This window comes from Lissotriton helveticus, chromosome 1_1 (genome assembly GCF_964261635.1).
Source record: "Lissotriton helveticus chromosome 1_1, aLisHel1.1, whole genome shotgun sequence".
In the NCBI taxonomy this organism is placed as follows: Eukaryota; Metazoa; Chordata; class Amphibia; order Caudata; family Salamandridae; genus Lissotriton; species Lissotriton helveticus.
Window position 1 is genome coordinate 144,219,937 of NC_136057.1, and position 22,471 is coordinate 144,242,407.

Here is a 22,471-nt window from a genome sequence, read left to right on the forward strand (position 1 = left end):
TGCACCCATAGCATGGTCTTCAGTGGCAGGACCAGGGGGAGAAACAAGCCCAGGGTCTATGGAATTGTCCAGACCACTTGCATCCTGGAGTTAGGCATACATATTGTCCTCATTGACCTAATCTGATCCACAGAGTTAGAGTCTGAAGGATTGGATAGAGTCGAAGTCGAGTCAAAGCTGGCTTAGAGCCTAAGACCACTACAGGTAAAGTCTCCTCTTCTCTTCTGGCACCAGCGGCATTGGCACTGATGTATATGAGAAAGGAACTGGTGCAGAGTGTGGCCCAACAACTGTGTGACCAGAAACTGGTGCAGAACCCAATGCAGGCTTTAAGAGGCGCAGACAGTGCTGAGGGCAACCCACCAGCGGAATCCTGGCTGGAGCCTTAGCAGATCCAAAGGCACACCAGAAGGAGCCATAAGTGTGCCAAATATATGCCGCATAGCCTCACTAAAGGCCTCTATTTGCTTTGATTTCACTAACAGGGAAGTCGAGTTGCAAGGGACCAAACATGGAATCAGCTGTTCAGGAGTACCGCAGCGAGACAAGAGGCACACTGATGCCCTTGTGCTCTCTCTGGAGTTTGAGAGTAGCAGGAGGGGGCCTATTCCCACTTTGATTTATTTTGCTTATTTTTAGACTTACCAGAAGACTTTGACTGCCACGATGACCTGCCATGTAAACGACTTCAAGAGTAGTTAAGGGACCTTCCTTTCGACTTCGATCGGTCAGATTGCAGAGTCTTCTGCTGCTGGGCGGCGTAGAGTTTCTCCTTGCAGCACTGTGTTCATCTGGGCACAGTTATCTCAGGGCCTAGTGTTGAGCCTCAAACCCAGGCACCACAGACATACCTCAAGGGGATCCGTCACAGACATTTGTTTGAGAGAGTCCCTACAAAGTTTAAACCATGTCATTTGGGGAAGCGACATATTAGCACTTTCACTCTGATAAAAGAACATTTAGGAGAAAAATGCTTGCCATAGATGAGAAAAATAAGGTCCAGATCCGCTTCTGAAGGCGTGGAAAGAAAGAAACTGATGTAAGTGGGCCCTGGTGGCACTTATATGTGGCCCTGCTTTTCACTTCCAGAGCAGTACGTTGTCAGCACGGAGTCACACAACACCACCAACTGGTAAGCAGTAGTACTTGTTTTAAGTTTCTGATCCAGTCTGACGCCTGGAGGAATATTCACAAGGTGAGAAATCTACATACAGATGTACCCATCAGATATGTAACAAAAAATGTAGAAAAATGTATTTGCATACACACTATTTGCAATTACGCAATACTCGGCGGTTACAATGGCACAGCTATTATCGCTGTCTGAATACTAACAAACCTGGCAAAACCAATAGGTCTGGCTTCCATTTAATATAGCATGAAAACACTAGCCTAAATACTAGGTTTTGGGGTTGTAATATTGATGGTGGTAATGCTGGTCATAATGGTGTTGCTGATGGTGGTAGCGATGTTTAAAGGTGATGGAACTAACGGTGCTGGTAATAATTGGCACTCATCCTGGCAAAACATTTTAAAACGCATGTTGCTGTAAAAATATGTATATAAATGTATGTGAGAGATTAAGAACTGAAGGTGTGATGATTGAGGGTGTTTCAAGATGTAAATGGTCCTCATCCATTGTATTTGAAGCACTGCAAAGGTTGCAGAGTAATAAACCAAACAACCAATAGCATGAGATGAGAGTAATACTCCTCTGGATGGAGCCAAAGAACACTCTGTGTATATAATAAATAATGTTTAACAATATGACGTACAGACTGCAGTGCTGCCAAGCCAGGCTTAAAATTATGGAACCTAAACCTACCAAAACACTCTGGGCTATGACTCTTTATGTCTGAATTGAAATTTTATTTATCAGAGGACTTCTTTGGGAATGGTGAATGTTGACAATATCTGTAAAGAATACTAAATGATCTCCTAATGCAGAAGCTCCAAAGTGGCATCAGCAACAGGGAGTTTCTTTCTCATGTAGTGGGGAGAGTAATGAGAAGGAGGTACCCCTGCTAGAATCTTAGGAGCAGTGGGAGAACTTTATACATACACACAATCACACACATATTTACTAAACTGAACTACTTACACACAAATATTCATACGCACAGAGACTTACCTGCAAAGATACACATACCCACATTCACACAGGTAGACCAATAAAGCATGTGTGTTTGTAATACACTGTACAAATCGAGCTAAGGTTATGTACGCTGCAATACAGGTGAGAGCAGGAAAGGGCACAATTCTTGATTGTGTAATGAATACTGGGAAAGGGAATAGATGACTGATGAGGTGCTAATTGTCGAGCTGTATTATTAGCTGATTTGTAAGTGGTAGAAGGATGGGACAAGAAAGATAGACATTGTTTCAAATACTTGATCCTCAAAATGGAAAGTTGTATTGACTGGCCTTTCATTTTTACATGTTTTCTTTTTGAGTATGAAGATGTCAAAACTTTAAGTGTTGCACTTTTCTCTTGAAGTGGTTAGTTTCTTGCTAGAAAAGCTGGTGTGCTGAATCTTTATGCTTTATAGAACATACAACAGGTCCTGAAGATGATACAGGCATGGGTAATTGGGTGGGGGTGAGATGTTCCTTTGCCGAGTCAAGCTGCAGGATGAAACACACAGTTCAATGACGTCAGCACAGAATCAAGAAAATTGGAGTGGGATTTTGCCATCATCCAAGTGAGAAATGAGCGCGGCTATATTGGTAGCGTGAAATTCGATCCAGAAAATTAGGATTTTAGTCTGCATAGAACAGGAAGATGATTCCATTTTGTCTGTTTTTTTTTAATGATGAGTGTTTAGTGTGTGATCTAGCGCTGAGGTGCGATACCTGGAACTGAGGTTATTTAATGTGGCTGGCAATGAAAATGAATTTAGTATTGGTTGAGGTCAGGCTGCGGTAGGTGCACACATCTGGGTATGCTTGAGGGCAAGGAAGAACTATAGTTACTTACCTGTAAACTGTGGTTCTCCAGTATTGGTGTCTTTCATAGATTCACATGCTTGAATATCCCCCGTCGTCGAAGTGGGAGTCCCACGGTACATAAAATAGCAGTCATACATGCATGTATACATGAAAATTATAATGAATAAAAAAAAATATACATACATATAGTGCTATAAATTGTAAATTCTAAAAGTACCATAGAACATAATAGGCCCATTGAAAAGCCTAAGGGAGAACTCACTTTAGTAGCATATCAGTGTCATTATGTGTTGGATCACATTCCAGCCAATCAGGCTGTAGCCTCCTCTAGACCCTTCTCCTCAGAAGCCCAAGTCCTCAGATTTTCGTAGCACAGAGTAAGTAAAAGTGCCTGAGGAGAAGAGAGCCTCTGAGGGGAGGATGGGAGGGTCGCATGTGAATCTATGAAAGACACCAATACTGGAGAACTACAGTTTACAGGTAAGTAACTATAGTTCTTCTCCAGTATTAGGGGTGTCTTTCATAGATTCACATGCTTGAATAGAGTAGAAAGCAGTAAAACATCACAGGAGTCATAAAGGTATACATCAAGCGAAGAAGGTAAATATATATGGCAATATGCACTAAATACCAAAACATAATTAGGAAAAAACCTTTATGACTGGAGGCGGGTAGCAACAGAGGCTCACCTTCATTGGAAAAGATTCCGCAGCACCGCTTGACCCACTGCCGCATCCGCGGCGTCTGTTGATTGCAGGCAGTAGTGCTTAGTAAAAGTATGGCTGCTCGACCAAGTAGCAGCTCTGCAGATCTGTCGTAAGGGTACCCCCGCAAAAAGGGCAGCCGAAGTATGCCACAAACAATTGATCCGATTTTCTGATAGGTGCAGTTCGTTGAATGTAGAATTTGAGACAACGTTTCACATCTAATGAATGCAATGACCGCTCAGCTGGAGTTTGCGGAGCAGGAAAGAAAGTCTTCAGAATTACAGGTTCGTTGAGATGAAAGTCACTGGGAACCTTTGGGATGAACTTAGGATTAGTTCGTAATGTCACAGCCTCGTTGGAGAATTTTAGGAAAGGAGGCTGTATGGTAAACGCCTGGATGTCACTGACGCGTCTTGAGGACGTTAAGGCGAGTAAGAGAGCCACCTTCCACGTGAGAAATTTAAGAGTTGCCGAGTGAATAGGCTCAAAAGGTGGTAGAAGAAGTTGAGACAAGACCAAATTCAAGCGCCAGGCAGGCGGAGGGCGACGGATAGGTGGAAACATCAGAAAAAGGCCCTTGTAAAATTGCTTAATGATCCTTGAAGAACATAAAGATGTGGAACCATCATGGCGGAAACGGGAAATCGCCGCCAGAAACACTTTAAGAGTTGAGTGGGACAGACCTGATTTTGCCAGGGATAAAAAGAAAGGTAAAATTTGTTCAGGTTTTGCAGTCATTGGGTCCAAATCCTTGGTGCGGCACCAGACACAGAAACGCTTCCACTTGAGTTGGTACGTTTTTATGGTGGAGGGTGCGCGAGCCCGCGCTAACACCTCCCTGCAGTCCCTGTCAATAGTTAAACGTGCAAATTCATTGTACTCAGGTTCCAGGCATGGAGTTGAAGGTATGCTGGATCCGGATGACAAATTAGTCCCTGCTGCATCGTGAGGAGGTGCGGTAGAGGATGGAGTGGCAACGGATCGGACTGCGAGAAGAGGAGCAGGTCCGTGAACCATGGACGTCTCGGCCACTTGGGTGCGATCAGGATGATGCGACAAGGTTGGAACCTCATCCTGTGTAACAATCGAGGGATCAGAGGAAGTGGAGGGAAAGCATAGATGAAGTCGTTCCACCAATCGATCGAAAATGCATTCCCGCTCGACTCTCTGTGGGGATGCCGACTTGCAAAGCGTGGGCATTTCCTGTTGACAGCAGTCGCGAAAAGATCCATCCGTGGCTGGCCCCACCGCCGGAAGATGAACTCGACCGTGGGCTGGTTGAGTTCCCACTCGTGATTGGCTGATGATGCTCGGCTGAGTGAATCCGCCAGAACATTGGCCACACCCGGCACGTGAATGGCTGTGAGATGAATTTGACGTTGAATCGCCCAATCCCATATTTCTTGTGCCAGTTGAGAAAGTGGAAGAGACCTCGTGCCGCCCTGCTTGTTGAGGTAGTGCATGCTGGTGGTGTTGTCCGTCCTCACCAGCAAAGTGTGTCCCCGCACTAACCTCTGGAAAGATTTGAGGGCTAAGAAAATCGCCAAGAGTTCCAGACGATTGATGTGCCAAGTTCGTTGTATTGCCGTCCACTTCCCTTTCACAGATATGCTGTCGAGATGCGCTCCCCAGCCTTCGAGAGACGCGTCTGTCGTAAGCGTCAGAGTTGGGGGTTCGTCCTGGAATGAACGGCCCGCAGAAATGTGTGGAGGGTGAGCCCACCACTCCAGCGCTTTCTGTATGCGAGGCGTTAAAAGGACCTTGTCCTCGAATGACCCCGACACCTGTTTCCACTGCCTGTCCAGTTCCTCCTGTAGAGTCCTCATGTGCAATCTGCAATTTGGAATGAGGTGGATGCACGAGGAGGCCATGCCAAGGAATGATTTGAACATTCGGACAGAAACGGACAGTTTTGATTGGAGGAAACGCACCATCTTTATCATGCGGTCCTGTCTTTCCTGGGAAACGAACACTTTTCCCTGCCGAGAATTTAGCAAGGCTCCGAGAAAATTTCTCCGTTGCGATGGTTGAAAGTGTGACTTCTGGCAATTGATTGAAAGCCCCAAGGCGTGGAAAAGGGAGACGCAAACTTGAGTGTGCTGCTCCGTCAGGTGGAAAGTGCTTGCCTTGATGAGGCAGTCGTCCAGGTATGGGTAAAATTGGATACCTTGGAGACGTAGGAAGGCAGCTACGGGGGCCAAGATCTTGGTAAAAACCCTTGGTGCTGAGCGGAGGCCGAATGGCAGGACTTTGAATTGGAAGTGTAGCTGCCCGACCGTGAAGCGGAGATACTTCCTGTGTCTGGGGTGGATTGGCACATGGAAGTAAGCGTCCTGAAGGTCGATTGTGGAATAGAACTCGCTTGGATTGAGAAAATTCAGAATTTGGATCAGAGTTAACATCTGAAAAGTTTTTGAAATTAGAAATTTGTTTAGAGCTCGTAGATCCAATATTGGACGCCATTCCCCCGATTTCTTCGTGACTAAGAAAAAGCGGGAATAAAACCCCTTGCCGCGTTGACCTTGCGGCACTAGTTCGATGGCTCCTTTTTTGATCATTAATTTCACCTGGGCCAAAAAGTCCTTGAAATGACGAGGTGGTGGCCCCGAAGGTGGATGAGTGGGTGGAAATTTTGTGAATTCCAGGGTATGTCCTTTGGTTATAACGTCCAGGACCCATTGGTCGGAGGTGATTGTGGACCATTTGTAAAAGTACTTCGAGATGCGACCTCCAAGATTTACGGTCGGCAAAAGGAAGGGCCTGAGGCAGTCACTGCTTTTTGGTGTTTGATCCACCTCTATAAGTGGATTTCCTTTGGTAAGGTCTGGAGGTGGATTGTCGAGTTTGAGATTGATAGGCGCCCCTTTGTCTGTTATCGTTGTAGGTGTTGAATGAACGATATTGACTTGAGCCACGAAAAGTAGAGGAGCCTCCGCCTCTACCCGGTGCACCCAGAAAGGGCCGTTTCTTGTATTGTAGGGTCGCCAAAGATTTCGCAGTGTCAGTGTCCTTTTTGATCGCCTCAAGGGCATCATCCACATGTTTGCCAAACAATAATTCTCCGTCATACGGTAAATCTAGGACTCTTGCCTGTACTTCTGGACGGAAAGTGGTCGATCGCAACCAGCCTTGACGCCTCAAGACTGCAGCCCCCGCCAATTGTCGAAACCCCGTGGAGGAAATATCGAGTGCACAATCAATGATTTCGGAAGAAATCAACTCTCCCTCGTGAATAATCGCCTGTGCTTCTGTCCGGATTGCCTCAGGCAGCTGAGGAATCAATGCAGCAACCTCGGACCACATCTGGCGGTCATAACGGCCCAGTATAGCCAGAGTGTTTGCCGCCCTCACCGTAGTAGCCGCCATGGTCGTGAATTTCTTTCCTATGGAATCCAATTTGCGGCCTTCCTGATCAGGTGGAGACGTGAGTGGCGTTGCCGGATTGCGCGATCTTTTTTGTGCAGCCTGAGTAATTACCGAATCTGCTTTCGGTTGAGACACCAAGCAGGCTGGAGAAGACGCCGGAGCTTTGTATTTCCTGTCCAATCTGGGTAAAACCGCAGGAACAGAATTGGGACGCTCCATCAATTTAAGGCCTTCCTTCCAAATATATTCCACGATTGGTATAGTGTGGGATTGCCTTTGTGATATGTCTTTAAAGTCATATAGAAAGCAGTCACTTTCATGCTGTTGTTGTTCGACTTTGAGATGAAACCGTTTCGTAGCACGGATCATCAAGTTGTGGAAATGTGCCATGTCCACTGGGGGCGAATGTAGAGGCGAGGTGGGCGGAGTGGAAGGTGTTTGAGCCCTATAATCGTCCCACTCAGCCATGTCGGCGTCATTGTCGTCATCAGTATTGTGAGGATCCGGATCCTCGTCGCCAGTGTCAGGACGAGCACCATCCGGTGAAGCAGGTGAAACTGGTGTAGGTGCCTGAGGAAGTTGCGGTTGAGGCTGCGGAGGAGGCAGTGGTGCTGGAGAAGCAGGAGTAGAAGAAGGAAACCTGCGGTTATAATCATCCAGCATGTGCTGAAGGTTCATTACCAAAGATAGAGGTATCTGAGTAACAGGTTCAGAAGGCACCGGTTCGGACGTATCAACAGGAAACAATTCAGTCCCATCTTCGACATTGTCCACCACATCACCCTCGTCACTATATTCCTGGCACTTAATGTATAAATCCGAAGGACTGGTTGCCTGTTTAAAAAATCCTTCCACTTCTGAATCGTTTCCGGATTCTTCCTCACCAGACTGGAATAATTTGTCTGGAAGACGAGTGCCACTCCTCACAGGACTCAGTTGGATGAGTGGTATGGTCCGCAAAGAAGAAGCAGTAACCACTGTGTAAATGGAGGCCGTTTTTGGTAGAGGTTGGTGCGACGCCAACGGGCCCGTTGGCGTAAATGCGGCACTGTCAGCAACACCCTGAGGCGGGTGCATCGTCGACAAAGAGGCCATCGGCGTCGACTTGGACGGAATTTTCTTCGTCGACGAGGATTTCTTGTCCGTCGACGGGGCCGTCGACGAAAGCGGGGCTTTGTTCGTCGACGAGAGTGGAGCTCTGGCCGTCGACGACGAAGGCGTCGACGGGATGAGAGTCGTTGACGAGGCCGTCGACGAGGCCGTCGACGATGTGGTGCTGGTCGACGGAGGCGCCGTCGACGGGCCCGTCGACGGGGCGCTGGGTGGAGGCTTGGTCTTCGTCGACGGTGTATGCGCCGACGATGGATGCGTCGACGGCTTCGTCGTCGACGAGCCCGTCGACGGGGCGCTGGGTGGAGGCTTGGTCTTCGTCGACGGTGTATGCGCCGACGATGGATGCGTCGACGGCTTCGTCGTCGACGGTCTATCCTTGACGGTCGTCGACGAGATCTTCACCACTGAAGAGATGGGTCTCACCTTCGTGGTCGCCGTCGACGAGGTGGTCGTCGTCGACGTAGCGCTGGCGGACATGGAACATGTCGTCGTCGACATGGAGGTGGTAGATACGGATTTCGTCGACGCTGAAGACGTCGACGGGCGCGTCGACGAGCCCGTCGACGAGCCAAAACCAGATTTCTTACTGGTAGGTAAGGCTTTGGGCGCAGACGTCAGAGAACCAGGTCCCGTAGACGTGCCCTGAAGCGAATCCTGTGGGGAGACAATCCTAGAGGACTCCAACAGTCTACTCTTCTTGAGAAAAGGAGAAGGAACCTCGGTCGCAGACCCACGCTTCTGAGAGGACTTTGAAGTAAAAGATGACAGGCTCTCCACATCAGAAACCACAGACTCCGAAGTCTTCAACTTCTGTAGCCACAGAAGGAGACGGGCCTCTCTATCTCTCAGAGTTTTAGGAGGGAAAGTGCGACAGTACTTACAGTTTTTCACCTCATGGTCTGGGTAGAGACAGTAAATGCATTTACTGTGTGGATCTTCGTGGAAAAGGCGCAGTTTACCACATGAAGGGCAGGCTTTAAACAGAGATTTCTTGTTTGAAGACATTTTCTTGAAGAAAAAACAGGTAAAGTTGAAGAAAACTGAGCAGAGCTCAGGGAGACTCCCTTCACACAACGTGCGGTAGAAAATCTGAGGACTTGGGCTTCTGAGGAGAAGGTTCTAGAGGAGGCTACAGCCTGATTGGCTGGAATGTGATCCAACACATAATGACACTGATATGCTACTAAAGTGAGTTCTCCCTTAGGCTTTGCAATGGGCCTATTATGTTCTATGGTACTTTTAGAATTTACAATTTATAGCACTATATGTATGTATATTTTTTTTATTCATTATAATTTTCATGTATACATGCATATATGACTGCTATTTTATGTACCGTGGGACTCCCACTTCGACGACGGGGGATATTCAAGCATGTGAATCTATGAAAGACACCCCTAATACTGGAGAACTATATGAATCAGTGTGTTTCCTTGGCAGAGGAGACTTCCACAAAGAGTTCAATGTTGTCATGTATTGCTGGAATGGCGTATTTCAAGTCCAGGTAGATGGTGATGTAGACAGTGGAGAGGATAGATCTCTGATGTACTCTACAGGTAACTAGTATTTACTGAGATGTAAAAGCTCCCATCATGTCCTGTTGATGTCAATGTTAGATGTAAGAAGAGAATGATTGTAGTATGGTATCTATAAATGTAATACCATAATGTCATTTGCCTGCATGCTGATTAGGTCTCCATGGCCGGTGGTGACAAAGCAGAGATCAAATAGCACCAAGAGACAGGGGGTCTTGTTGTTAATCATAGGAGGGGCATCGTCCATTACTTGGATGATTGCGGTTTCAGTGCTGCAGCACAGTCTGACGCATTACCGGTAGTCACATATGTTTATCACTATCAAAAGGACCAGACAGACAAATCTCACTAAGAGAAGCCCTTTGGCTCATCCACGGCCTATCACAGCTGCAAACCCTCCTCTTTGGGGTTTTAGAAAGATTTTCATGGGACTGCAAGTGCCCCACACCCAATTCAATCCCTGTCCTTGCAGGATAACAGAAATGCCTTGGGGTATTTTGTGTCAAAATTAGAAATTGGTCTGAAGTCAGCATGGACAAACGTTCGTGTTATTACAATTGTCAAAATCGAGGCTTACTCTCTGCTGAATCTGCAGCGGAGAGTAAGCCTCTTCATGCCTGCTAGATACTCTGGTTAGATGCGGAAGACCAGTCAAGGCCTAACTCAATGCAGTTGTTGCAGGGCGAGTCTAGGTACAGTACAACATATTTATCACAGATACAATAAAATATGACTGCCCACCCAAGTTTGCATGTTACACAGTACTCGAAAATATTTCTCATAATATAATAAATATATTTACAGTCTAAATAGTGATCAGTATAGAAAGGATACCAAACATCACACAGTGAAACCGGAAATAGGCAAAAAAAGGTAACCACACAAAACAACATAACCAACAAGGGTCACTGGCTATACACACTATATAATGTTCATGTGACTTCAATGTTCATGAAGTCCTAATGTTCACAAAGCTCCAATGTTTGTGAAGCTTGGAGCACACCTTAAATGAAGAAATGCAGAATCAAGGCGAGTAAGTACTGTAACAAGAGGTCAAAATGCTAATGTGCATGAATCTGTAAAATGATAACGCAGCTAAACGGCTTCCCAAAGTCTTTACGGCAAAAACGTTACCCTGAATACCTTCTGTATTAATTAAGGTTTTCAAACGCGAACATCTAAAAAATACGGTTCAAAGCAAACACAAGCGTAGGTCAGCTACATGGTCATTGGAACTGCAAGGGAAATTTCAATCTCTTAGATTTCAAGTGTGTGATATACACGTACAACTAAGCTTGTCTCAGTATGTCAAAGTAAAGAAAGGGGTACAAGCCCAAAAGCATACACGTCTTTAAACAGACCATGAGAGTATCTGGTAAGGGTGGGCAGAGTTGATAGAGTACTTCTAAGTTGATCAAAAACTCATCGCTCCACCAACAGAGACCTCAGATAATTTTGGTAAAATCACAAGTATCTCTGTCTTTACATGCTAAAATGTATATAGTCATTTCACAAAAGTGAAAATGAAAATTTAGCAAGCAGTGAGAGAGGTGATGATTTTGGGATCCTCCCTAACCTAGGGAGAGAACCAAGCAGATGCCTTGAAAACAAAGAGCACATCCTGCTGAACGATTCAGTGGTGGTCCCATTCTCATATGACCACCCCAAGCACAGTTATTATGGGATAAAAATACAATCCCAACCAAAGGCCCTGCAAAGCATTATGGGACAAGCGGGATTGTATTTTTGCCCATAATAACTGTGCTTGGGGTAGTCCTAAGAGGATGGGACCACCACTGAATAGTTCAGCATGATATGTTCTTTGTGTTCAAGGCATCTGCTTGGTCCTCTCCCTAGATTAGGAAGGATCCCAAAATCATAACCTCTCTCAATGGCTGATTTTTTTATTTGAAAGTTCACTTTTGTGAATTGGTTATATGCTTTTTAGTATGTAAAGATGTTTTATTAAAGCATTTGTGGATGCAGTTTAGTAGCTGACTCTGCTACGTGGAGGATTTTCATAGAATGCAAAAAATCTCCGCAAACTCTGAGATCATTGCTTACTCCTAGTATCTGGATCTGACGAGCTGTCTAGCTACCCGAGTACTGGTTCACTGCACATTGCAGAGTCCGGGACCAAGATGAACATAACAAATGTCTGTGCAGTGAAAGGTATGCTTGCCAGGTAGTTACCAGATTAGGCTGTTACCAATAGTCTCAACTGCACTTTTCAAAGGTACATCTATGGGGAGGAGTTCAAGGGGATCAGCTGATGTCTGTGAGCATTAGCTTTTTGTTCAGGCTGTTTCTCCCGCACCCATTCTCTAGTGTCATAGTGAGAACTAGAGTGGGTTTCAAGGCCTCAGCAACACTTGCACTGGCTGGGTCCTTCAACAAGGTCAGCAGCAGCATCTTGACAGGCCGCAGAGCTTCAGTGAGGCCTTCAGGCTTAGTCACAGTCAAGTAGGAGAGAATGGCCTACAATGAATGCACCACAGGTTAGGTCTACACAAATCCAAGTATAGAAGTCACTGAGTGAGCTGTCAGGGTACCTACACCTCCTGCTTCCAACTTCAGACAGTTTGGTAGATGGCCACTACTAATCAGGACCAGTGCATTTTACAATTTTGAATTGTCAGCCAGTCCGGCTGGGTCAGCATTTCCATCCCTAGAAAGGAGTCTAAGGACTTCTCCTCAGAATGCACTGCAGGGACCTTCATCTACTCGTGGAGACCTGGTGAGAAACTACGTGGCGTGCCTTCAGAGAGGCTCTCAAAAAACAGCAGAAGAAGAAGTAAGGAATGGGTTTGTCATCTGTAGAAAACATTCATTCTCCATTTTGAAAATTATACACTCCAATATCTTTAAAGAGTAATGCTTAATTCTAAAGACATGTTCACCTGCAATATTTGGAACATTTCACTGTTGTCATTCATTCTAATGTTCCCAAAGGGGTATGTCAACCCTAGCTGTACAGAATATTTATGAAAACTAAATACATTATAAAAAGACCAACTTTGAAGTGGCCTCATCTGCTTCAAGGCGCTCAATTTCAACATGGGGGTGGGGGTAGGTGTTCAGTAGGAAACTTGCCTGGATGCTTCTAAGCACCACTACTATGCAGAAGCTAAAACGGGGAGTGATGGAGTGATTCATCAATAAACCTCACAATCTCTCAGTCCCTTACAGAACAATTATCACATTAATTAGCATGAACAGTATTTATGTGACAGTTTGTAGAACGCGGACAAGACCACTTTACAAATTAGCAGTTTCAGAGACAAAATTCAGGAGTTACTATATTCATACGCATTGCTTAACGTGCTGAGTAAGGTGACAGTATTTGAAATAGTCATTTACAGAAGATGAAAGTTAATTGCATAACAAGAAACAAAGTTGTGGAGGAAACAGACAGTGAAGTATACATTTCTAGTACAGTTGGCTTTGTACCTGCAATCACTTCATGTAAGACAGAGAACTTTATTAAAATTGTTGTCAGCATTCAACGATTTAAACAAAGTTGTATGTCTCCAATAAAGTGATTGTGTGTTCGACAGAATAGGATTTAGCGTGATTTCATTACAAGACCCGAGGCTACCATTAGGCATAACCTTTTATTTGCCACTTCTGCCAGCAGTACACATTTAGAGAACTTTATCACACAAGAACGATCTAGTATTGAAACTCAAACAATCCATAATGTTGATGGAGCAAGGACTCGCATGTAACGCAACTTGCTTGTACTCAACCCTCTCGACATAACATTAATAAATTAATCAACATGTTCATATTACTAATATTGCATTACATACCATACGAGGGAAGCTTGCATTTGTGCTTTTACTAACCGTAATCCGCTTGCAATAATATGGCCGCTGCTACACGGGATTTTCTACTGCGCATGCGTCTGTCATACTCACGTGACATGACGTACTCTTTGCTTTGGAGGGAATCTTTCGCTTCTGTGCACTAGAATTAAAATGGCTGCTATGTGTCACAGCATGCATGAAGCTTGTACTGCTGCTTTTGCTAAGCTGTTCGTTCTGCTTAACCTTAACGCAATAGTTAAAAATAAATAAATGGGAATAGAGTAGAGATAAGTGGTATACAGTGCATTCATTTATTCTGTGTTCTCAGACTGTTTCTTTCCTATTTTTTTCACATAAACATTTGGGCCTGACGAGAACCCACTGCATCCTTTTTGAACATGCGCACAAGAAACTAAGGAACACTTCAGAAATGACATTGAATGATTGCCAAAGAACAGTCTCATCCAGAATGTGCCTGGGAAGCTAACCTTTTACCCTGTCGAAGGAAGATCATTCGTACAATGTTAATACAATGTATTTACTAAGAGAACATTCATTGTTGGGTGGAATAAAGATGTCATGTGAAAATAAATTGATGGGCGGGAACAATAATTTAAATATGACACGCAGAAAGTTTCATTTTGGTATGGTGTGACGACCTCTCCTCATTCCTTGCTCAATCAAATTTGGGGATCCTTACACTTGCAACATTGGGGGGGTGGTACACTGACCTGGAAAACAGTATAACTAGGGTAGGCTTAGCTAGTTAATTTGCCCGACTTGTCCGAATAGCTGACCTATCACTGACCCAACGCATTCAATAGGTGACCAAGAGCAGAGGGCTGCGGAGCACTCTGTCAGAAGAATCGATAACCCAATCGGGGTTCCGGGAAGCTGAAGTGCTGGCAAAGCTCTTTGTCGGGGAAATCGATAACCCAATCGGGGTTCCGGCTGTTAGCTGCAGAGAGGGAGTAGCGCAGGCGTTGCAACCTTAACTGTGGGTGCCAGTCTTAACCTTTGGTGGTCCTGTCCTGATCTAATTTGGTTTTACCTGTCCTGATTCTGATCTGCACCTGCTAGCCTACTGGCGACTGCAACTTTCGGGGTTCTGTCCTTAAAACTGACCTGTGGCCAGGGTTAGTTCTTCACACCATTCCTAGGTAAATATAAATTTATGTGGGTTCGTCATTAACTTGTTTCCTTCTTTTCCCCTCCCTAAATGTTACATATTTGATAATAGTGCTTGCATATCGATGTTCCTTTTCTCTTTACCCTTCCTATTGATAAAATGTGGCTTATATATGTTCCTTTTCCCCTCCCTTTTGTTAAATGCTTAGACGTTTTGATTGTATTTTATGTTCCCTTTCTTTACCTTCCCTATTGCTAAATGATCGAAATTAGTTTAATACATCTTTTGCATAGTTATATTGTGCTTCTGATCTTAATAATTGAAAGTCTTTTGGTGTTTAATCTTTGGATCATGACCACTTAAGAAACTTAGATAAAGAATTTAAAACTTCCAGAGTTTGTGGTTATTATAGGAGTGCAAATGTTATTATTCCTATTATGCTAACACCCTTGATCCCTTAGGACTTTAGGTACTGGTGACGTGGATTGGTAAGTCAAGGTATAGAAAGGTTAAAAGTCCTAATGTTTAAAATACACTGGTAGTAGAGCGAAGGTTACCTTCATAATTTGTGAGTTTATTGATTATGCGCCCAGGTGAATATTGATAAAAGACTAGTTGGGTGACCTGCACGCTCTATCATAACATAACATAACTATCAATGTCATTGAAGTAGAACACTCCTCCTCTTTTAAATGCTTCTTCTGTACATTCTATTGTCTCTGGGCTACATTGCGGAAAGTGTGTACGTTTGAGAGGAAGACTTGTGTATGAAGAACTTCTAATTTTCACAAGCTAAGCATGTAATTGTGTGTTTGGTTGGATTGTTTTTTTATTGGGATTTAGGTATTTTAAAAAAAGAGGAAGAGTTTTTAAATACGCTTGTCGGGGCTTATACGTGGTTTAAATGTTCTGCGGTTAGCCTTCCTGCATTTAGGTGTTAGATTTGGGGGAGGCTAATTCAAGTAATAGCTCAGATGGACACGCTAGGGAACATGTGAGCGGTACTTGCCTACCGTTTAAATGTGAGCATAAACTGTACGCGAGCGGCAGTGCGAGCGGCATAGGGCTCCTGTAAGGGGAGCAGAGGTCAGCACGTGCTGCCGTTGAAAGGAAAACACAGTGGCGAGACGGTTTCGGAAGATTAACCGCATGCACACTGTAAATCGCAGATGGGCCCATTGATTGGTTTGCCTTGGTCTCGCGAGATCACGGGGGCCATCTTGGATTGGGCTAAAAAGCATCAAAACAATATAACATATGTTGCCGAAATAAGACAAAATCCGGTTTGTGTACAGAAAAAAAGGCACTCACTCGAAAAGCTGTTGAGTAGTGCGTTGACTCAGTAATTAGGAAAAAGTATTAATAAATGAATAGATAATTTGGAAATTTCAAATATAAGCATTTAGAGAAACTATTTTTTTGATTGTTAAGTCTAGGTAATTGCCAGCGGAAATCAGCAAGTATGTCCTCAAATGGTAATAGTGTGGAACAGAATGTGGTGGAAGGTAGGGTTAGTGAGGAGAGTTTAAGAAGGCTGATTCAGAGTGAGGTTAAGGCATCAATGAAAGAAGTTGTAGGGGGGGTTTGGACATAAAAAAATGGATTTTGGTTCAGGTGAGGAATTTTGGTCTTTATTAGAAGAGGAAGAAAACAGAAAAGCAAGTGAACAGGATAAGATAGGCAAACTGAGCATATGAATAAAACTTGCAAAGATAGACTGAACTCCATGACAAAGGTGGGTGCCTGATGACACATGAAGGGCAAAGGTGGCCTTGGCGACACACAGGAATTTTCAGATGATGAGTTTGCAATGGAAACAGATGAAAATGTCATGCAAGGAAATGTATGATGAAAACAAGATGATGATTTAAATGATGACATTAAGGGTGATGTTAATTCTTCATCAAATGCTGTGATAAAAGATCCACTGGGGGAAGAGATGTTCAGTCACTACAAGATACGTCAGCCTAGAAGTGCTGATTGGTGGTCATTGGACCTTGTAAGCAGATTTATTAAGGAATGGATAAGAATGCCTTTGGGGAGGGAGAGGTAAGAAATGCCTTAAAGACAGAGTGTTCTAGGCCACAGATTGAGGATAATGTATGATATATTCCCAGTCTGGATCCGGACATGATAAACTATCTTCTTTAGATGGGGAGAGATCGGGAGGGATAATGTTAGCCTCTGTGTCTTTAATGAAATCCTGATTCTCTTTTCATGTAAAGCTAAGAATGCAAAATTTCCTAGCTAACGTGCAGGAAAGTTTCAATTCTACTAAGGAGGCAGAGACGAGGATTAGGCTTAATCTTTCATCACTTTTATTCTCCAGCAGCCTTTCAAAGGTATCAACACAGTAAATAAAACTTCATTTCCCATGAACACAGGGTAAAATGAACATTAAAAGTGTCCAACATCATCAGCCAATCACATAACAGGACGCCTCATATCCTCTTCTGCTTGGTGCTCTATCCTCCTCTTTCTTCCTGCGACCCCTCATGGCAGTCTTCTAAACTATTCCTGCTTGCCCATATCCGAACCTAAGGTAGAGGAACAGCAGTCAGATGGGGAGCACCAACTCACCAACTCCGTGAAAAAAAAAAAAAAAAACTCACAATGGCATTGATCTTCTAGCAATAATAAAACACAACAAACAGTAGCAGAAACTCCAGATGCATCATCAAAGAGTTACTCACCATACCAACGAAGATTTCTGGGAGGGCAAGGAACGTCGGGTGGGCTAATCCTCACCTCCGCCTCCTTAATAGAATTGAAACTTTCCTGCATGTTAGCTAGGAAATTTTGCATTCTATGTCAGGGGCGGAGGCTTCTGATTAGGCTAGTTCAAAGCTTGTCCACCACCAAAGAACCTAGGGAGACTACGGGCTTCAAGTAAAACCTCTTGAAGGCTGAATCGGAGGACCAGTCCGCCGCATTCAGGATGTCCTCCAGCCGTGCTCCCAGGCTAAAAGCCTTGGAGGCCATTGCACCCCTCACCGAATGAGCCCCAAAACGAGAAACATCTATACCCGCTTCCTGCATAATCCACCGGATCCACCTGGCAATGGTAGGGGATGAAACCGCCCCATGTGGTTTCGTGAGCGCAATAAATAATTGCTTCACACCCTGTGGGCGTACATCTATTGTCGCAACCTCATAAGCCTTAAGCCCTCTAACCACACACAACTTTGGGATGTCAGGAAAAGCCGGATACGAGACCAAACGAGAATTGCACTTAGTACGTCTAGAAATATGGAAGGTCACTGCCTCTGGGGTAAAAACCCTACCCGTGAGATCAAGAGCCCTCACATCTGAAACTCGTCTGCAAGAAATTAAACATAACAGCATCGCTAGCTTTGCTGAGATTTGTTTCCTGGACAAGTACTTGTTGGAAGGCCACGACCTAAACAGGTTCAGGACCTTGTTCACATCCCATAAGACAGAGTAGCGCGGTTCAGGGGGAACCGAGAGCCTAATGCCCCTCAAAAGCTTGCAGACCAAAGGATGCTCACCAATCGGACGATTATCTACTGGCACATGGCCCACCGAAATGGCAGAGCGAAAGGTATGAATCGAACGATAAGCTAGGCCTTCCTTCGCCAACGAGGCTAAGAAATTAAGGACATGGACAACATCGGCCCCCACCGGATCCACCTGTCGTCGCAGACACCAATAGCCCCAGCGGAACCAAGCTGATCGGTATCTCTTGTTGGTGCTGTCAACTCAGGATTTCTCGAGTAACGTGGCAGCATCCTACGAAAGACCTGGGACTTGCCAGCGTCGCCTGTAACCCGCCAGGCCATCAGGCATAGGCTGCCCATGGACAGAAGATGGTGAGGTTTCCCTTGAGGGTCTTTGAGGAGATCGGGACGCTGGGGTAGAGGGATTGGAAAAGCCCAGGAAAGTTCCATCAGAACTGGAAACCAGGCTTGTGACCTCCATATCCATATCGGGGTAACCACCACCAGGTCCGCCCGCTGTCTCCTCACTTGGGTCGACAGCCTCATGATCATTGCAAAGGGAGGAAACGCGTACCCCTGCTCCTTGCTCCAGTCCTGTAAGAACGCATCCACTGCCAGTGCCCCCGGATCCGGACGCCAACTGTAATAGCGGTTCAGTTGTGCGTCCAACCGGGAGGCAAAAAGGTCCACTGAGAACGGACCCCACCGGTCCTGAATCCCCTTGAAGACCTGGGGATGAAGCTGCCATAGACTGGTATACTTCCAGTGGCGCGACCACCAATCCGCCACTTGATTGGACGCTCCCGGCAGATGTTCCGCAGACAGGGATATCTGATTGGCCAAACAATACTCCCAAAGATTGCGCACGAGATTGGTCAGTGCTTTGGAACGAGTCCCTCCAAGATGGTTGATGTAACATACCGCCGCCACATTGTCCATCTTGCGGAGGACGCAACTCTGGATCCTGTCCTTCATCCAGCACTTCACCGCAAAAGAGCCAGCCATCAGCTCCAGACAATTGATATGAAGTGCCTGTTCTGAAGATGACCATCTTCCGCCTGCAGATACTTCGCCGCAGCGAGCGCCCCAACCTGATCCGCTGGCGTCTGATTCGATGATCAGGTCTGGTTTGGAGCCGAATATGGCTCGGCCGTTCCAAGCCTCCATATGGTCGACCCACCATTGTAACTCCGTCCTGGCCTCGTCCGTGAGGGGGACGACCTGCGAATAGGTGAGACCCTTCCGCAAGTGGAAGGTTTTGAGATGTTGAAGGGCCCTGTAGTGTAGAGGCCCCGGGAAAATCGCTTGGATTGAGGACGACAGAAGGCCCACCACCCTGGCCAGATGGCGTAACTGAATCGTGGGCCTCGTGAGAGTGCGCCTCAGCTCGTGTCGGATCTTGGACAACTTCCGTGAGGGCAAGGATAAATTGGCCTCCACCGAGTCGATCATAAACCCCAGGAACTGCATCCTCTGGGCCGGACGGAGATCGGACTTGGCTTCGTTGAGCACAAACCCCAGGGATTCCAGAAGGGTCACTGCCGTCCGCCACTGGGTCCCCAACCTGCGCGTACACTGACACATTAACAGTATGTCGTCCAGGTAGATTATTAACCGCAGGCCCTCCGAGCGAAGGCGCTCCACCACTGGCTTCATCACCTTGGTGAAGCACCACGGGGCGGACGACAGTCCGAAAGGAAGGGAGGTGCATTAGAAAGTCCGGGAGTCCCATTGAAACTGCAGAAAGCGTCTGTGTGGGGCGAAGATTGGGACCGTCAGGTAGGCATCCTTCAGGTCCAGGCGGACCATCCAGTCCCCTTCCTGAAGCAGATCCCGCAGGAGGTGAATGCCCTCCATTTTGAAGTGGCGATAAACAAGCCACCCATTGAATTCTTTGAGGTTTATCATCGGCCGATATCCCCCATCCTGCTTCTCCACAAGGAAGAGGTTGCTGAGGAACCCCCGTGGGTGTAGAGTAGAAGGAGCAATCGCTCCTTTCCTCAGTAGTTACGAAACTTTGTTGTCTATTAGAACCCTCTGCTCTCTGGTAAAGACTATAGGGCTGAGCCTACGGGGTTGCCAGGGTTGGCCTGAGAACTCTATTCGGAACCCACAGACGGTTTGTAAAACCCAAACATCAGAGGTAAGCAAAGACCAATTGTGAAGAAAACATTGGAGTCTGCCCCCCAACTGCACCCCGTGCATCCCCTGTATTCTCACCTCTCTGGTTGTTGTATCCGCCGTCTCCTCTGCCTCTGCCACCGCGGTGATGGGGGAAACCTCTGGTCTGGTAAAAGTTCCCGAATTTGTCGGGATCTTGATATTGTCCTCGCTGGGATTCGCCTTGCCTGAAGGAGGCTCTATTCTGGGACCTGCCAGTCGAGCGCCCCCTGCTACGACTGGCTGCTCCAAAAACACGTGGGGTAAATATCCGCTTGATTGACGTCTGGGCTTTGTCTAGGGAATTGAAAGTATTCACAAATTTTCCGAGCTCCTTAATGAAGGGATCTCCGAAGAGATTCCCGACCGCAATCGGTCCCGCTTCCGTAGTGGACAATTCTCCTAATTTGGGGTCTATTTTAATAAGAATGGACCGACGTCTCTTAGTAGAGATCGCCACATTAGCATTGCCTAGGAAAATAATCGCTCTTTGTGCCCAACCCGAAAGCGTCTCCGGAGAGATCAGGGCACCCGAGGCCTTGGCATCCTCCGCCATATCTAGTATTTTCGCCAAAGGCCCCGCAGTATCCAACAATTTGTCTTGGCACGCTCGCCAAGAGCGATCAATGCCTTTTTTCGGGTCTTTGACAAATTTCGTCAAAAAGGTAGACATCTTGGCGTCAATCTCCGGTGTGACTGCGATCTTACCCTCCAAGGAGGGACGCGGGCATTCCGCTCGCAGGCAACTATGGACCTCCTAAACAAGGGACTTGCGCAACCTAGAGGACATATAGGCTGCCACCTGAGGGTCCGGAACCCACTGGGAGGAGCGCGGATGCAAGAGGTCATCCGGGTTAAGCATATCCCCGCTTGGTTCCTCAGGAGTGGGTTGACTGGGGTGGGAGGGGCACCATGGGTGCTCTGGTTCACCATCACCATCCCCATCCGACGTCTGGGGGGACTCATCGGGGTCAACAGTAGCGATGTCATCGGCACCCCCCGAGGGGCCCGCCTGACTCTCCTCCGGTTTATTCGGCGGTTCCGCGTTTTTAGCATCCAGGAATGCCCTTTTGAGTCTCGCAAAAGCGTCCGAGTCTACCCCAGCATCCGCCGAACGCTTCCTCTTAGGCTCTACTGACGCAGCGGTGGATTGGCCTGGAGGTAGGGGAGTGCTAGGCCCCGGGAGGTCTTCCCTCTGAGGGAGGGGTTTACATTGCGCTCGGAGTAAGTCTATTTTCTTCTCCAAAGGCTCTACCACCCTGGTCACTGCCTTCAGGATAGAGGAGTCCATCACTTGACAGAAGTGATCATCCACCGGTAGGTACATGATCTCTTCTGACTCCTCATAATAGTCCTCAAATTCCATCATGGGATCGCAGATCAACTACTCTGCGCAAGAAAAAGGGGAGTCAGTAGAGGGCAGAACCCTGTAATTGAAAGCCCCCACGTAGGAAGGCACAGTCAATAGCCTTGGGACCTTGCACCCTCTCAATTCCGAGGGAAAAAACGTAATCCTGCCTGGGCCGGTCCCTGAAAGCACTGTAGCAAGGTCTTACCCACCGCGCGGGTGTTCAGGCTCCAGGCAGGGGCTCCGATAATAAGCAAAGCCCAGCGCGTCAATTTCGCCGACAGAAACCCCGTCTTCCCCCGCAGCGCACTCGTCTGAACCGCTCTATGCATGCGACGGCGGAATTAGACGACGCGCCGCTGCCCGGGGGGTAGAGCTCTCACCGGAGCTGTAGCGCAGGGGCGCACGGTCCCCTAGCGGCGGGAGGCCGCACCGCGCTCGGAGCCTACTGAGAGGAGAAGCCGCGAAAGGAGCGAGAGCCGCTCCCGCGGTGACGCCGACACCAAAACGCTGCCTGTAAGAGCGCAGCCCTGCAACCGGTGTCCACAAACGCCAAATACAACAATCAAGCCGCTAAACACAGCAATCTTTAACGCCACAGAAGGAAAGAAAAGTCACTCATCTGCATGCTGCTGGAGCAGCGAAGAAAGAGGAGGATAGAGCGCCAAGCTGGAGAAGTGTGGCTCACTGGTTAGAGGAGGCAGACCCTGATGCAGAGGTCAGACCCGGGACCAGGGTTCAATTCCCGACGCGGCAGGGTCTTGAGCCCAAAAGTCCATGGACTCGATAATTCTCGCCTCGGTGCCTACTTGAATCATGGGTTCACACTCTGCAGCTCTGGGCAATAGCTTGCTTAATCTCCACTACGGCCCCCCCGCGGCGGGATGCCTGGTCTTC

The 22,471-nt window shown here is 46.7% G+C and overlaps 1 protein-coding gene across 7 annotated transcripts in view; it reads right to left on the reverse strand.

Annotated features, from left to right (window-relative positions):
* Window positions 1–22,471, reverse strand: part of CLCF1 (cardiotrophin like cytokine factor 1) — a 1,651,704-nt gene that overhangs the window by 814,020 nt on the left and 815,213 nt on the right. Inside the window, exon 1 of one of the 7 annotated variants that reach the window (XM_078658779.1) lies at window positions 13,591–13,761. The exons of the other annotated variants lie outside the window; for them this stretch is intronic. Coding sequence (XP_078514905.1) covers window positions 13,591–13,597 — 7 coding nt within the window. The 5' untranslated portion in view covers window positions 13,598–13,761. Of the gene's footprint in view, window positions 1–13,590; window positions 13,762–22,471 lie in introns of those variants that run through there. 7 annotated transcript variants of the gene reach the window in all.